This window comes from Lineus longissimus, chromosome 7 (assembly GCF_910592395.1).
Source record: "Lineus longissimus chromosome 7, tnLinLong1.2, whole genome shotgun sequence".
Classification (NCBI taxonomy): domain Eukaryota; kingdom Metazoa; phylum Nemertea; class Pilidiophora; order Heteronemertea; family Lineidae; genus Lineus; species Lineus longissimus.
This window is the reverse complement of record NC_088314.1, coordinates 7265982-7283026: the sequence shown is the minus strand read 5'-3', so window position 1 is coordinate 7283026 and position 17045 is coordinate 7265982. Positions and strand designations below refer to the sequence as shown.

Here is a 17045-nt window from a genome sequence, read left to right as displayed (position 1 = left end):
GTAAACATTCAAATTTATTTTCTAGTTTGTTCGAGCTACATGTAGTTATTGGTTCACCTCGGGCAGGCACAAGAGTCCATGAGTCAGATGTACTTTTTATTGCCGTACCGTACCTAGCATAAACCTAGCAACTTGGCAAGCAGCTGATCGTGAAATTTAACCACCCCTCTCCCATGCCTATCATCACCTTCATCGATAATCAACTGACAGTACGCATGGTACACCGCTATATTTAAGAAAGAAATATCCAAACGACTAAATGTGCAATAGAAGCTGTTCAAACTCATCACAATTGCTTTTTGCTTTACACTCTGATGAACAGTTTGGCCAAGTCATCAGTCATACAGCATGCGATAATTCAAGCGCTAAATTCAATTTCATTAATCATCGGAGCTGTCCAAGACATTCTTAAACCAATTATTTTGAATTTAATCATATGACAATCTGAAAAGGACAAGGAATATTTATTGGACCTATTGTCAAGATCAAACTTCAACGTGCTTATTCATACAGTATTGGCATGCACATTCGATGCTGGTTCTCTTCGCTAATGGCTGAAGCCATCAAAAATGCGGTCGACCTTTGCTATTGTCTTCTGTCATTGGCAGCTTCCGCCAAGTCTTCACCAAGTCCATCTGCAGCTGCTGCACCAGCAATCTCAAAGCCTCGCCAGTGGTACCGGTTGCTGAGTAATAGAATAGCACCACGTACGAGCTCCTTGTATGGGCTTCCCAACGAAACGTCCATGAAACTACAACCGATTATCGTTGGTTCGAGAGCAGTGATACACATTGTGAATACAGACACAAGAGAGAAATAAGTACTCGTAATATCTTATGTTCGTCACATCGTTGATTGTAATGAATGGAATAGATCAAAGTGGTATGTCCTTTCAAGAAACTGATTTCTTCCCCATATCACGTGCCGAGTTACTTGTAACGGAAGTGATGATGCCTGAGGCTATTAAGGTGGTAATCAGATGCCATTGACATTCACGATAGTTCGAGTTGTTAATAAAGTAAGAGTAACCATCAGTTATGAGAAAGACTGATAACATCAGGTGATCAGCAAAATGACCTCGAGCAGCTGTAAGATCTGCAAGATCACCTCATGGATTTTGCATTCAGGAAAATCTAGATGGCGTGGTGTGCGAAGAATCGGCACACAACGCACTGGCTTGGTTGGATAGTAGACAAAAGATACTAGTTCCTCAGTGAAAATTATTCGTTGAATCCAAGCTAAATATTCCAAAGACTATTTGCTGCTGCAGGACGAACACGACTCAAACATAGTGGATGAATCGTAATGTACTATGCATAGCAATCACATAGCATTGGCTTCCGAGTGGCTCCAAATTCGAAAAATACGAGACCGGTATCGAGAACATGATCACATGCAGAGTCACATTTGCATGCGAAATTTAAAGTTATTGACGCCAGCTTTTAGAGCAGAGAGATGCACGTAGAGTCCGTGTAAAATAAATGCACTGCACGAAGTGGTTCAGCCAGCTTTTTCAATCAGCGATTTATAGTTAAACGTACCGGTTATGCATGTTCGCCACATATCCTACTCTGCGGGAAGCAAGTGGTAAGGGAGACCAATCTTCAGCGTGGCGAGTTTCTGGTAATTCACTCCACAGTATTCTCCCTCCGATATTTCATCGGTGTCAGTATTATAACCGTAAAGATGACGACTTGTGAATGAACCACCAATGAAGTAGATCGTATCCTCGAAGATAGTAATCGAGGGTTGCAGGTGACCATAGACGCGAGGTGTACTGCAAATTGCACTCCATTGCTCAGTTTCTAAATCAAAGAGTTCGTTGTTGTAGCAGTCACCAAATGAGATTTCGTTTTGTGCCGTGTAGCCCCCGAAACAGTAGATTTTCCCCTTGTGACCTAACATGCTGTGTCCCTGTCGCTGGTTTAGCATTGGTGACTTTGGGGTCCAGGTCTCGTCGCCCGGAGTGTATTCAACGACGTAATTCACTGGAATTGGGTCGTGCACATCATCCGAGATTCCACCTGAAACGAACACGTTGTTGCCACAGACTGCGACTGCGCAGTCTGAGCATCGGTAAGGGATATCCGGCAGTGCGTGCCACGTGTTCAAAACAGGATCATACCGTTCAGCAGACGATAGAAATGACTCCTGATCGTTGTCATCCTCATCAACAACATGGAGGACGCCGGCAACGGAGAACAGGGAGTCCTGCGACGTAGCAAATCCGAAACTGACACGCGGCAAGTTCATGGGTGCGATCTCCAACCAACCTCCATTGCGGGGATCGTATCTGTAACATGCGGCACTGCTGCAATAATTCCTGCAATACCCGCCCGCGACGAATAGAAAGTTCCCCATCGTCCCTACCCTGGCGAATTCAAAGTTAACATCAAGATGTGTGGTGTCCATGGCCTGGACGTAGAAGCCCTCTGTTCCTGGTACCTTGAACTGGATGCTATCTGCCTCCTCCACGGCAGAGATAAGCGCGATGACCTGATGGCTACCGCGTACGCAGACATTCTCGGGCTCTTCCAAGCATTGCTGATACGGCTTTTCATGATACTCCTTCGCCTTCTCCAGCAAGGCGGCGATATCTTCATTCCCGAGGATCTCCTCCCCAAGTCCTCGAATGAATTCAGGATCAACAAGCGCAAACCGGACCTCTTTGAGCAGCGGGAAGAGGTGCTGATGCCTGTTTTCATTGTCATGGTCGACCCAGTTTAAGACAGTGTTCAAAACGATGTTCTCAGGAGCTTCGATGAAGAAGTCGTCAGAGAGCAACTGGTGAAGCAAATCATAAGAAATGTTCATGAAGTGCAGTTGGCTTGACATGTGCTGGAAGTTCCGCCCAACATGTCTGAAGATATCGATCCGCAGATCGCCCAAATAGTACTTGTCCGCTAGTTGGAGTACCTGGTAATAGTTCTCGATGCTAAGATGGCGGACAAGGAAATCACAACAGACCTCTATCAGCCACTCCACGTGGAAAAACCGAGAAGCCTCAATGATGTCCTCGATTTTATCCGCCGTGAACGCAATGTGGCCGTGATAGAAGTACTCCAACAAGGCAGAGAAACCTGTCGGGCTTATGTCATACAACTCGATCATGTCCTGCTCTTTTTCCTTCATGTCCACGCTGAACATGGCGGCGAAATAATCACTCGCATCCCCGAGGACTTCCTTGTGAGCTTGGAACATTTCCGAGTCCACCTTCAACCGGATGTCGCAGGTGTAATCAAACATCTTCTGTTTGACCTTGGTGAAGGTCCTGTTGTTGTATTTGTGTTTGTTGTCGCTAAACTTGACCAGTTCGGTCGTGTCGTTGATCTTGACATGTTCTGTCGGCATGTCGCTTGCGTCGGAGTTGATGATACTGAAAGTAGAAGAATAAAAAGAGAATAGTCAGTAACATATATACCGCATAGCTGTCAGATGAAAGATGTTGGATTCGTTTAATTTGTTTGGTGTCGATCACAGCCCCTTTTCATGGCAACCACATCATCATGATCAGCGGTGAACTGAAAAATGAACAAGAAGAAAAAAAATTCCTACTGGATGGCCACACTGTCTGAGGCAATATTCGTCATAAGATTCATCACGGGTTCATTGATAAGACAGGAACGCTGGTCTGCCTTCCATTGGATATGCTATTCAAAACCGTTTCTGGTGAATATTCAAGCCAAGCTCACTTAAACGTTATGCATGGCATTCAACATGTTTAATTCGGATTGATGATACTAGTATGTGGGCGTCACGAAGTTGTTCTAAGGTCTTGACGTCTCGTCCTTGGCTCAGAGAGGGGGTGGGGGGGGGGGGGGGGACTGGCTAACAAATAAATGAAGTGGTCTCATATCCGTGATTTTCGAGTATCTCTGCGTTATTGTTCATTGGCAACGACATTAAAAGGTCAAAGAGCAAGATCAAATGGTCTCATTTTAGGCTAATCGACCAAGTCGTGCACTTGTACACAATCTCTAATTCTCAACACCACTTTAGGGCAAGTTTTCACATGCTCTTGGTACTTTGTTCTAAATTCGATAATTGCATGATGCCATTGTTTAGTCGTGGTGGACTTCGAAATACAGTTAATAACATACTGTAATATTTTCCTCGGATAAATTACCTTAAGCTATATACTAGTCTGTGATTTGTATTTCGATTGTACATACGTATGTATGCATATGACTTTATCATACATGTACATCAGAAGGGGGCCAATCACATCACACCATACAGGGTCACATGGGCTGAATTGTTTTCAAGAGGTATGGCATTTTTATTTTTTTCTCAAAAAATGGTCCGAAATTTATGAACTACATGTACCAACATTTTTAATTGGTAGTTGAAAGGACTTAAATATTTATCAACAAAAAAAAAATTCTAAAGAGGGGTACGTCGTTCGTATTCAATCGTTTCTACAGACGATATGCAGAAGTGCAGTTGTCATGCATGCAACTTTCGTTAACTCGTTACAGATAGTATCTGTATTTCTGTCTACACAACGGCAACTTTCGTTAACTCGTTACAGATAGTATCTGTATTTCTGTCTCCACAACGGCAACTTTCGTTAACTCGTTAAAGATAGTGTCTGTATTTCTGTCTACACAACGGCAACTTTCCTTAACTCGTTACAGATAGTATCTGTATTTCTGTCTACACAACGGCAACTTTCCTTAACTCGTTACAGATAGCATCTGAATATCTGTCTACACAACGGCAATCCTGAAATTCATATTCAGTACATCTTGGCATATTTTCAAGTTTAATGACAAACACTGAATTTTACGGACGGCGTACATGTAGATCTTTAAATGCTCAAACTTCACGAGATATCAAGGACTTTTAATAGGATTTATTCTACTTATGTAAGAAATAAAAATTAAAAGATATAACTGACCAGCCTATCAGAGACATTTCCGATTTGCATTGCAATAACGTGCAGGTTTGTTCTTGAAAACAAAATCCATTTAATTTGATTTTGACTTACCTCGCCATTGTTTTGAGTTATTCTATGCGAAATAGTTATGATTTATCCAAATTGAATTAACAAATTTGTGACCTGATGACTCATGTATGTGGTACATGTACGTGGTAACGTAAATGGTTCCTTCGCCGTTTGGATTTCTCGAATATTTCACTTCGACACACTTGAAGTAACTATCCCACGAATCAGAAATTGAAGCTATATTCTTGATAGTATAGTACTGTACATGCAATTAACTGGCTGACACTGTATTGTCTGCGTTCCCTAGGTAAATTGTAATATCCAAAAGTAGACAGTTACACCTTATTTGCAAAATGAACTGCCAATCCTGAACAGCCTTCGTCACATTATGTACAGGCCCTAGAGCAATTCACTCATGCCCCTTGTGCTGAACATACTACGTGAAGTGTGCTTGAACAATTCTCGAAAGTTTCGACGTATGTTCTCAGTGCCACGCCACTCCCCAAGATATATCAAAATATGCCTATTATATATATCAATCTAGGCCTTAATCTCTGCAGGAATTGTTATTTTACAAAAACAGCAATAACTACATCCAGGCCAATGTGGTATTTATAATAAGCAAGAATAATGAAGACGGTTATACGACACTCTTTGCCATTCTTTGGCAATATTTTATGAAATGCCTGCGATTTGAAGCGATTCGTCGATAGAATTTATGAATAACCCCTTTTACACATCAATACATACTGTAAAGAAGATTTATTGAAGGGACAGCTTGGGAGCGGGATTTACCTGTACAAGAGGATAATGCCCCTGCTTGCCGCTATGAGCCGCCACCTGTAGGATCAAATTATTGCTGATCTCTGAAAAAGATTTTCACCAGTCTTGCGGGGCTGTCTTGGAAAATTGCTTGTGATTTTCAGGCAGGTCTCTGGTTACACCCCGTTCTAGTGGATGCAATTCATTGGTTTTTCAACGATTTGGAGAATTCAACTATTTGGAGAAGTCACAGTCCTGCTGGAAGCCATTGTTGTATGAAAAAAGGAAGTGACTACTTGGCAAGCCCGGCTTACCAAACAGCGACTTTTTCTTGTCCTGAATGGAGAGCCGAACTCATTGATATTAAAGTAAAGTCTCCAGCTCGCCAAACAGGGTAGATTTTTTACCTGTTTGGCAAGCCCGGCGGGCCGAACAGGGTGGCTTTTTAGTGCTGTTTGGCAAGCGACTCTCCAAACAGGACAAAAAAAGAAGCCTGTTCGGCGAGCGGCTTGCCAAATAGACCCGGCCATGAAAAAAACAACAAATCTCGTACCCAAGTTGACCCTTCGATATCACTTTTACACGTGCACCATGCCTCATGAAGAAAGAAAGAGGGCGTAGTACATCAAGTTGTCGGAACCAACCACCAACTCCAATGATGGATGATCTGTCATGTGAAATACTTTACAAAGTTTCGATCTGTCATTTATATTCCTATCCGCGCGGCAGGTTTCCTTTGTTGGCAATTTGTCGAAGGAAAACTGGTATCATATTATTCGCCCACGCGGGTCAGGTGTAGGTTATAAGAAAGAGACATCATAATGTACAGTGTTTCTAAAGGTAAACAACGCAGTTAAGAGTAGTAAAAGCTACTCAAATTGCCGCTACTTACAATATGATATTCTTATCTTTGTTATGTTTCAATACGTTCACATCCTATTGGCTCGTATCCCAAGAGATGAATGTGGATAGTAATATTGGTCATGTTCCAAACTATTGCATAGAAAACATGAAAAGGAAATCCAACAATACAAGCACTGATGGCACAACAAACTTCAGAGTGCAGAGTAACAGTATGTTAAAAATCCATGGGTAAGCTTATATCGCCTGCCGTCAGATACGGGCCCAGCTGACATGATCTTTTGGTTTCCGTTTTATAGTCTGTAATGAACCATAATTGGCCAATAAGATATCATCGCACCAAATAACCCACGAAATTGTGACACTGTTATTTTTTTAAGGCCAACTATATATCAATCTACCGTTATTGTAGACATACTTTATATAATAAAGTGTTTTGTCTGGAAGAGGGAAGCCGACTTATCTTCTGGACCATGCCGCTTAGCATTCACACATTTTGTTCAATTTCAATTCGTCGGATTTTTGATGGTTACATTACCAAGAAAGCAATGGTCATGAACGACAACTCAGGGGAAATATATTCTTTTTACACCGAGGCACAGCCGTATAAATACGTTAACTGTGTCATATTATTTTGGGATACAATGCACAATATTACCATGACAACAGACAAGCTGACATACACGTGTACCACTAAGAGTATTGATCTGTCTGGAGAAATAGCGAGATATTGTCAGTGTTGACTTGGTAATGAGCTGCTGTATATAACCACCGAGACAGTATGTTTTACAATAATATCGGTAACCGGAAAAACGCCGACCGACCGACCGACCGACTGACCGACCGACCTTCCGACCTACCAACCCAAGGAGTTTCGTAGTTGAGTCGCAGGTCTCATAAGTCAATGTGATATATCCAATCCACGATAGCAGGTCACGTGAAATGAAATTGTAAACAAGCGCACGTGCGCTGGTCAAATGACAACAAAGTTGCAGTTCATGCATTGCATCGGTCGAGACACTCGAGTAGAAAAACTACAGTGCATAGATTAGGCCCAAATCATGTTTTTATATCCACCGACCATGTAGACAAAGCATATCTTTAGAGTATCGTTATCAGTTCCTTACCGCGTGGGCTCGTTTTCCCGGTATAATTGACTGGAGATGCTGCTGTCAGACACGTCGGACTCCATCACGTCCATTGCGCTGGGCACTACACAGATACATGTGCTATAGAGAAGCGAAAGGGATACTGCATATGACGGTAGGTTGGCAGGTCAGTCGGTCGGTCGGTCGGCGTTTTTCCGGTTACCGGGCTATGAGGCGCGAATGGGATGCCGTAAGTGAGGTTGTCAGAGTCGGCGAGTAGGTCGGTCGGTCGGTCGGTCGGTCGGCGTTTTTCCGGTTACCAATAATATCACGTAACACACACCACCTATGCCAAAATATATGGGCCAATATTCCTATACTACAATTTGTGATACTTTTGATGAGACAGATATAGGTTTTAAACAGACAGTCCGTATATATGATGTTTGAAATGTGGTTGCAGAGAAAACTATAATCCCGTATGCTACATGTACATGTACATTGGTTCCAGGTGCTTTTGATTCATGGAGAATTTCACAATCTCATATTGGTTTAAAAAACAGTCGAACGGATCTATATAAAAATATGATAATGGGAGGGGTCGTCCTTTCTGTATGCGTTTCATTGTGAATGAGCAGATTCAACGCGGTTCTTCAGGTAACCGTGATTGGTTTATTTTAGACCCAGAACTCCCCCACCCGTTTTAACCAACATAACAAGAACAGAAACAACAACAAACTTAATGAAAACAATCACAGGGTCTTACCTTTATCAAAAGGGCGAGTCCGTGTTCAACACTGCAGTCAGATCGTTTCGCTCTTACGTTATTTTACCCGGTCCATGGACAACAAAGTCACCATCACACGTATATTAATCATGTTTATAATCATTCTGACTAAAATGCATTCAAGGCAGAGAACATATAAGACGAAGCATTTCTGGACACATGCCATTGGAAGATCCCGGATGTAAACATAAACAAAGTCGACCACACTATCACTGACCTCGTTCCTAACGATTTGATAATCTCATATGCGTACATTTCTACATGTACATGTATGCACAGTCACGTATATGCTGCAATGTCGTTATGCGCGTGATATGGGGAGGGGGCGGGGGGGGGGGGGGGCTATTAATTTCATGTCCTACATTCGAGTAGTTGTTATGATGGTTGGCATTTTGACAAAATCATCAACATATGGGACCTATTGACCTCATTTTTTGCTCTCTTAGTCAATGCTTGCGAGTGCTCGTGATCTAAGCGGCCATGTTGATGTCATGTGCAGACGACAAAGGCAGTTGGTAAACAACCTATGCCACTAATAACGGCATTTCATTAAAATCTCGTAGAGTGTCATGAAAACGTTCAGCTTGACGTTTGCTCTGATATTCAGCTTCTCAGGAGCAGGCCTATGATGAATGACATGTTTATTCGGACGACCGAAGGGCAGACGTTGACTGTTTTGAATGACCCATGCATGGGGCCAGATTATGACTATATGATTAGGTTCGTTCGTCCAAATTTGAAATCGGGGAGTCTGACCACCGCTTCTCGATATCCTGGAAACTCCCCTTGGCCTCGTGTACTAAGTCGCACCAATTTTCTCAGCCTCGTCCATAACTGTTGTAATGAAAACATTCACAACATCAGTCAACACTGCGATCAACGCAGAGAGATTGCCGTAAAATGTCAGCCTCCTCCTATTTTTAAAACCGTCACGTGTCATGTCATCTACGTCACCTTGACCTTGCAGCATAAACAAAACGGGAGAGGTGACCCGTAAAGAGACAACGAAACCATTTGAGTATCAGTGGAGGTTGGAAGAAATCGGTTATGAATTTTAGCTGTGGATAATTTATTTCAGTTTATAAAGAGAATAATTCTAAAACGTCTGGGTTAAGAATGAACTGCACTTTACAGTGTAAATGCACTATGCGCCAATGAAGCCTCGTTTTGAATTCAGCGGTTATGGTCAGGCAACCATAACCGCTTGGGTTGGAAATTATGTTAGAGTCCTGTATCTTCCCATCGAGATCTAGCTAAAAAGGGCGATGAGATTTCTTGCTGATGATCAATGAGCAAAGTTCCTTAACACCAAGAGAACCTAGATACGTACCCGTCCCGAGCTCGTTGAAGGGGCAGGCCGATCTCGGATCTTTGTGTGTCAAAGTGGCGATTCAATGGAACAACTTGATATCAACGACACCAATTTGTCCGATTCCATGACGTAATGTTTCCGCCTGGTCTTTCTGTCGATTACTTAGCGGCGTTCTTAGATGTAATAAGTAAAAATCATTTTATCTCACTGGTCCGCACAATACTTTGTTGATACATCCGTCAGACTCGTAGGCCTGATTGAAATAAAGGATGTCTTCTTTAACTGATTTTGGTCTTTTTGTTTGGCTTGCTTACGGTTCGCACACAATGTTTCCTCAATAGGTTGCAATTTTTCAAAAATGTACTTTTCTAACCCAGAACAACAGACATTTCATTTTTAAACCTTTAGCAGTTTTAATTCTTCATGCCCATTGTCCATAATAATTAACAGTTGGCGGAATGTTGGTAAATTTGCAATTTGACGAAATGGCAATTTGGCCGGGCGAGTTTGCGATTAGGCATAATGGTAATAACTTGATAATGCCTCTGTACGTATTAAGTAGTTAATTATTTCTCACTACACAAGATGGCGATTATAGAGTGGTTCAGATTTTGACATGAGAACATGACGCGAACGAGGTGTTTTTTCTGGCTGACGTTACAAAATCAAGTTGATTGCTTTGGTGTTATGGTTTTCAGGCGTAGCAGATATTTAAGACACACTGTTTAAATGCATTTCTAACAACAGCAAACGCGATATCCGTGGTCAAAAAAGCCAAACCCGAACCTCTCTAATGTAATCGATCAAATCGTCGAAGTACCAACTCGTTTTTATATTTCCGAAATAATAATCGGTCTAATGACATAATTATTACGTCCTGTGTCGTCTCCTATCTTGTCCTATCTTTTTTCAGAAGTAAAAGTTCACGTCCTTTTGTCAGTAGGCCGCTCTGTCGAAACTACTGGCCTGGGCAGATTTCAACATTAAGAACAGGATGTTCAAAAAACATCTCATGATGTTAGGACCCAAGTCAGGAGTTTCACATTTCAGCAATCATGGTTGCGAATTATACCTTTTTGTATGTATCCGTGTACATTGATGAAGTGCATCGACTGTTGTGTACATTGATGTAGTGCATCGTCTTTTGACATTTTCGCTCTGTACATCTGCCGCTCCTTTCTTTAAGAACTTTGATGGAATCTTGACGTTATTTTCTTTGAGTTTTCTCTATCCTCTAGCCTAAATAATATTGTGTTGGGTCATAAAATTAGAATACAGAAAGAACAAATTTTTAAAACATCAGCCCAGTCGAAGCTTTCGCACAACGGCCAAAAATACGTGGACATTAACTTCTGAAAAGCCTATAGACATGTGATTATGTCAAAAGACCGCCGGGTTATCGTTATAGCGCTTTCTAACTCATTCATTACATGTACCCAGTATAGTAGTAATTAACCGTTGATTGAACTCGAAACATTGGTTTGCAATCAGTGTGTGTCGTGTCGGATCCCATCCAACTGCGGCTGGATTACGAAGAATGACGAAAATGAAGATTCCTTTTATCTTGTTGAGTTGCTGTTTGCTGCAGGCATTAGTGGCTATTGACGGTAAGTGCTATTTAATCTTGAGATTATTCTCTCAATGCCTGCACCACGCTCTTTTGGTATATTTGAAGTGTCGAAAAGTTTATGGGCATCGGGTCACCCTTGCAAATGCCTGCATTTTCAGTCAATTTTAGGTTTCATTGGATAGGCTGACCGTAGATACCAAAATTAGTCATCTGGCGTGACGATGTGGCGAGATATGGCGATGTTTTAGCCTGGTAAAACTACGCGACTCCCTATCGTGATATTTGGGTGGTCAGTCGCTCCGGTCCGCAACCTTATCAGATAACTGACCTGAGTGATAACGCGATGACCCGGACCTGTCAAAGACAATTTGAGTTATGCAGAAATGAAATAATATCACTTAATGTGATCGACGGCGATTTTGATCATGTTTTAGCGCCGTGAAAGTGCACCCAGAGCATGAAAGCAGAGTATAGGGCCTATACTACAGTACATCAAGTCGTTGGTGTGAATACGGAAACTAAATTTCTGGTTCATGCCGGTTTTGAGAGTATTACGATTACGACTTTGAAATCGTAATCGTAATCGTAATCGTAAGCGATGCGGAAACTCCCTATTGATCACTGTGTCTCGTACTCGTTCAATCATTGAAATGTTACCTTTTCCTTCACCCACTTCATGATACGCTTGGCTTTCAAATCGATTTTGTAGGAGGAGCGCTTTCTTCATACTTCAGCGTGTTTAAATTTCTTTGCAGCGCTTGGCCCGCCAAGGAACATTCGAGTTGTGTTCATCCGTTATGATCCGCCCTTCGGCACCGTGACCTGGGACCCACCAGCCGACGCCCCTGGCCCGATCGATTACTACTGGATGAGATTTGGCGAAGAAGGCCAGACTCATTTACAGGAGAGACAAATCACAGGAAGAACACCATTCACTGCCATTATGGGTGAGAATGGCGTAATCTACAAGATCAGCGTTGCTGCAGATATTGACGGCGAACGTGGGGAATATGCACTCGAGGTCGTAAAGGCACCAGAATTACGGCCAATTGCTACGCCCGAGTACCTCAACGTGACGGGATTGAGTCCGACCTCTGTGCACGCCGCATGGGATCCCCCGATGAAGAGTGGAAGAAGAGGAAAGATTGTGAACTACATGTTGGAATGGCGGAAAGATTCTGGTGAAGCTCAGCGTCTGTGGACTAGCAACCTGAACACGAGTGATACCTCTGCTACAGTTGGTGATTCAACTCCCCTCGAACCAGACACAGACTATGTCTTCAGAGTTAGAGCTTTTAATAGTGCTGGGTATGGACCCATATCGCCGACCTTTCAATTTAAAACAGACAAAGGTACGTACAGCAGTTGGTGCTAGTATAAAAGCATTGCAACTGGAAGCTATGGTCTGTTTCATGAGAAAATGGTACTCTTTAAGTCAATTTCACTCAGAAAAACACACTCACAGGCAAGACACAGTATATAGGACATCCTTATAGTAACACTATCTCTATTTGCTCGATAGGCTGTAGTTGCTTTCTTGTTCGCTTGCAGCTGTTTTCTTGCTTGGCCCGCCGAGAAATATACGAGTTACATTCATCTATCATGATCCACCCTTTGGCACCGTGTCCTGGGATCCCCCAGCCAACGCCCCTGACCCGATCGATTACTACTGGATGAAATTTGGTGAAAAAGGCCAGACTCAATTAGAGGAGAGACAAATCGCTGGGAGGACGCCATTTACTGCGATATACGCTGAAAATGGCTTAGAGTACAATATCAGAGTGGCTGGCGATATTGACGGCGAACGTGGGGAGTATGCCCTCTTGACTGTTAAGGCACCCGACGGACGCCCATCCGCTCCTCCCCAGAACCTAAGCGTAACGGGACTGAGTCCGACCACCGTGCGCGTCACTTGGGAACCCCCGGCAAAGGCTTCCCGAAAGGGGAAAATAGTGAAGTACATGGTGGAATGGGTAAAAGAGACCGAATCACAGTGGTTAAACAACATGAACACGAGCGTCAATGCTGTTACAATTGGGAACGCATTCCCCCTTGACGCGGATACCGACTATCTCTTCAGGGTGAGAGCATTTACAAGTGCTGACAAAGCAGGACCTGAAACAGAGCAACTTCAATTTAGGACGGACAAAGGTATGTACCAGACTTGAAGAAACATTGCGAGTTGGATGAACTTTCTTGCAGGGCGGCGTTTTTGTACGATAGAATGAAATGTTATAGTAAACTGATGCGAGTTAAAAATTTACTGACATTTAGCAGGGGCCTTACGACTGAGGTACGCCGTGCACCAAAAATAATTCCCGGCTGTTTGCTCGCCCCTGAAAGTGCTACGCCCAAATTGATCGTTATTGGATGATATGTAGGGAAAAGAAGATACATCATTCCGAAGAGTCACGAATCAGCTGGACGACACGATTCACAGCGATGTACTGTGGCTTAGAATGGAAAATTAGAGCAGCTGGAGATATTGACAACGGTTAATTGGTTAACTTAGTGATCATGCGCTTTCAGTGATTATACAATGTACCTCTTCACCGCCCAAGAACTTCAAGGTGACGGAGGGGCTGGGTTTGACCTCTGTGCGCATTTCCTGGAGTGGATCACTGAATAGCTCCAGAAAGGAAGCCTTGGTCGAATGAAGCGCGTACAGATGATGAAATGTTACTATACTTCCAAAGACGTTATTGCCTGCCATTTGGAATAAGTCACACTCCTGCAAAGTTTCGCTCAGTCAATTTACGTATGTTATGTTATGTTTTTGTTTTAATATCAGACGAGCAATGGCCCTATACCCTCCAGCATTTCGAGCAGTGTACGCAGTACCGCTTTGTATAAGGCACTTATCCGCAGCTGGGTTGCAATCCGACGTATGTTTTCATGTTACTCTCCTGATCGGCTTCTTCTAGGTATGGTGACTTATCTTAGTAGACCATTCGGAGGTCATATGTTGATGATGATGATGATGATGTTTTTAGCTAGTATGTAATTAATTGCAGGGGTGTCCATTGGGCCATACGGCGATGTGCCCCCAGTCCTTCTTAACTGTACATTGACTAGAACAGACGATGGAAGGATGATGGCGCCGGATTGGGAAGCACATCCCGAAATTAAGACAGAGGAGGAATGTGCTGCAAAATGCCTTGAAGTACCAATGTGTGACAGTGCCACGTTCACGAACACCACGAAGACGTGTGAAATCCACCCGCGAAGAATTTATTTTCGAGTTGGTTGGATGGGCAAGGAAGGCACTAGTGTCATGTTTGAGAAGGACTGCCCATCGTTTGTCAAGTACCGTAAGTTGATAGGATATTGTGGTGTCTATCAGTTTTTTAGCCTTTGGGAAAATGTTCCCCTTTCTTGACTTTCGTGGGTCAATCTCCCAATGAGAGGATAGCTAGCCATTTGCTGCGGAGCGAGAGTTCGCTAGCCAATCTGGTGCAGAGTCAGTACGCGGTGCAAATATCTCTTGGCAACCGTTACCAATTGCGAGGGTATGAGGCGTGACGAACTCTTCGGGGAACTTCAATGAGGGCGCCTCCAACATGGACTGTTGAGTCACTCATGAATGAGGTCTTGAAGTGTACGAATGTTTAGAAGTAACAATTTTTAATTTGCCACTTGTGACCGAAGAACAATAAATTACCATCCATTTGATAATGAATGCTATTCGAATATAGCTTTTTAAAGCTCATCAACCTCTTTTGATTATTCCTTTCAGCTGGTAGGGATCGTAACAAACGCCAACTTATCTGTCCCCTAGATAGGGGTGTACCGAAACCGTCAAAGAAGTATGCCTACAAATTAAAAAGGTATGTCAGAAAGATAAAGGTACCTGGTAATAAAGACAAATGCCTTAAGATCATGACATCAAATAATGTAATGCCATTGACATTCGTCCCGTTAAATCAACATGGCGACTTGATTTCAGATACAGAGCCACCTATGAAGACGGTTCGTACGAGTGCCGCATAGACGAGCTGTGTGCAGGCCTCTCCTACGAAATAGATCCAGCGAATGGCAAGTTGCACTTCACCTACTATTACGATGCCACCCCTGATGAAGGGACGCCGATATCAAATAGGAGTGCTGTGAAAAACTGCCAACCAACTGGTAGGTATGGCTCAGAATACAAGGGATTCACAACATTACGCGGCGAGAATAGGCAGGAGCTTCGGGGTCAAACTTGGTGGCTAAGGTGACTGATATAATGCAGTTAGAACCTGGTCTACTCTGGTTAAACGTCAAAAACTGCTGTTGCCCGAGTGCGAATATATATTTATCTAGTGCTTCTCCGATAATAACGACACCTATCGGTGTTTTTTGGAAACCTAATGTGCCAAGCTGGCCACTTAATTGGCCTTCCAGTCGACGCTCAAAGCAGCGGCTAGACTGCAGGGGATGGTTTAGCGGTTTGAATTCTTGACAATTTTACAAGGCTTGGACTAAGATCGAAAAACGAAATCAGATGCTTTGTTGGACCGGGCAGCCTGAAATCGTTGTCACACCACCCATCTTCGTGTGGTATCCTGTATTTGATGAATGTTCTTTGTTGCATGTATCTATTTTATTTCCTGTACTCGTTTATTTCTATTGCGTAATTGCGTTTTTCCTACTCGTTCTCAGGTCCAAACTGCGGCTTCTTTGATGCCTACTACAAGAAGAGCATCAGGGCCAACTGGCCATTCTTGTATTCCACAGTCTCACTCCGCCGCGAGATCGGCCGCAGGGGCAAACTTGGTGATTGCTTGGATATCTGTGAGAAGGCCAGCCGCTGCCATGCCGCTGCCTTTGTTGATTACTTCCGCCAACTTGATTGCAATCTTTACGGTCGACCTTCTCAGAGCGCGGGCCCGAGTGGTTATAGAAATCGATTGGAGAGATACACTGGTCACGCCGAAAAGACGACCTGGATCAAGTCTCCTGCATTATGCACACAAGGCACGGGGAAGTAGCATCACAGTCGGGTAGAAGACTGTGTTACTTGAGAATGAGGATGATGATAATGCATTGATCCCAGGTCGAAAACCAAATAAGAATCTTTTGATTCTTTGTTTTAAGATCTTGCTGTAAGCCAATTTATGATTGATGGATTGAATAATTTTATATGAAATAAAAACTTACAATTATACTTCACAAAACGGACACCGGGAAATTTATGGTGACATGTACATTAATGAGTGTTTTCCAATATCACATGGAAGGTGGAACGATATTTACCATTTCAGGTGTTAATGTTACACTGACAAAGGTTCACACATGCCAGTATCAACCCGCTTGGGAGTTATGATAAGGCAACACCGAAAATATTGAAATAACTGACCCCACAAACACGACATAGGTTTAAACACTGTGGAATGCAGGTAACCTGATTGTCGACATCTGAACATCGGTACAGTGAATATATATGAAACTCTTGGATGAACAAAATGGCTTTAGGTTTCGGCGGACATGATAATATGGGCATGTACTATTGGCTGATTCATCATGAAGGTATCCTTAGCCTACTCTCCCGTGTATATAGAGGAGTGAAGAACATTATCGTACACATGTGCGTAACATTTAGTGGAAAAGATAATTCCGTACCTTTCATCAATGTAAGTACCAAGTTGGGTGAAAAATCATGTACATGTACACGGTTATTTTTAAACGATATCTGATGACAGTGGTAAACCGAATAAAGTGAATAGAGATGATTTAGT

General features: G+C 42.9%; 2 protein-coding genes across 3 annotated transcripts; one reads left to right on the top strand and one right to left on the bottom strand.

Annotated features, from left to right (window-relative positions):
* Positions 1-445: 445 nt before the first annotated feature.
* LOC135490773 (kelch-like protein 26) lies at positions 446-8637 on the bottom strand. 2 transcript variants are annotated; one of them, XM_064776250.1, is made up of 2 exons: positions 8426-8637; positions 446-3376 (listed from the first exon to the last, which is right to left on the bottom strand). In XM_064776250.1, the coding sequence occupies exon 2, from the start codon at positions 3349-3351 to the stop codon at positions 1567-1569; it is 1785 nt and encodes a 594-aa protein (XP_064632320.1). In that variant the 5' UTR covers positions 3352-3376; positions 8426-8637; the 3' UTR covers positions 446-1566. The 2 variants fall into 2 exon arrangements, with proteins under 2 accessions (XP_064632320.1, XP_064632318.1); XM_064776248.1 differs by lacking the exon at positions 8426-8637 and adding an exon at positions 4991-5427.
* Positions 8638-11147: 2510 nt separating this feature from the next.
* On the top strand, positions 11148-17043 carry LOC135490843 (tyrosine-protein phosphatase Lar-like). The gene is made up of 7 exons (XM_064776396.1): positions 11148-11365; positions 12084-12680; positions 12880-13479; positions 14343-14639; positions 15065-15155; positions 15275-15456; positions 15970-17043. The coding sequence occupies exons 1-7, from the start codon at positions 11296-11298 to the stop codon at positions 16296-16298; spliced, it is 2166 nt and encodes a 721-aa protein (XP_064632466.1). The 5' UTR covers positions 11148-11295; the 3' UTR covers positions 16299-17043.
* The last annotated feature ends 2 nt before the right edge of the window (positions 17044-17045 follow it).

What these genes read in the sequence shown, in the direction of transcription:
- LOC135490843 (XM_064776396.1), top strand. Translation starts at nt 11,296, where the DNA reads ATGACGAAAATGAAGATTCCTTTTATCTTGTTGAGTTGCTGTTTGCTG. An exon ending in CCCATCGTTTGTCAAGTACC is followed by an intron (nt 14,640 to 15,064) that starts GTAAGTTGATAG and finishes TATTCCTTTCAG; the next exon opens with CTGGTAGGGATCGTAACAAA. An exon ending in TATGCCTACAAATTAAAAAG is followed by an intron (nt 15,156 to 15,274) that starts GTATGTCAGAAA and finishes ACTTGATTTCAG; the next exon opens with ATACAGAGCCACCTATGAAG.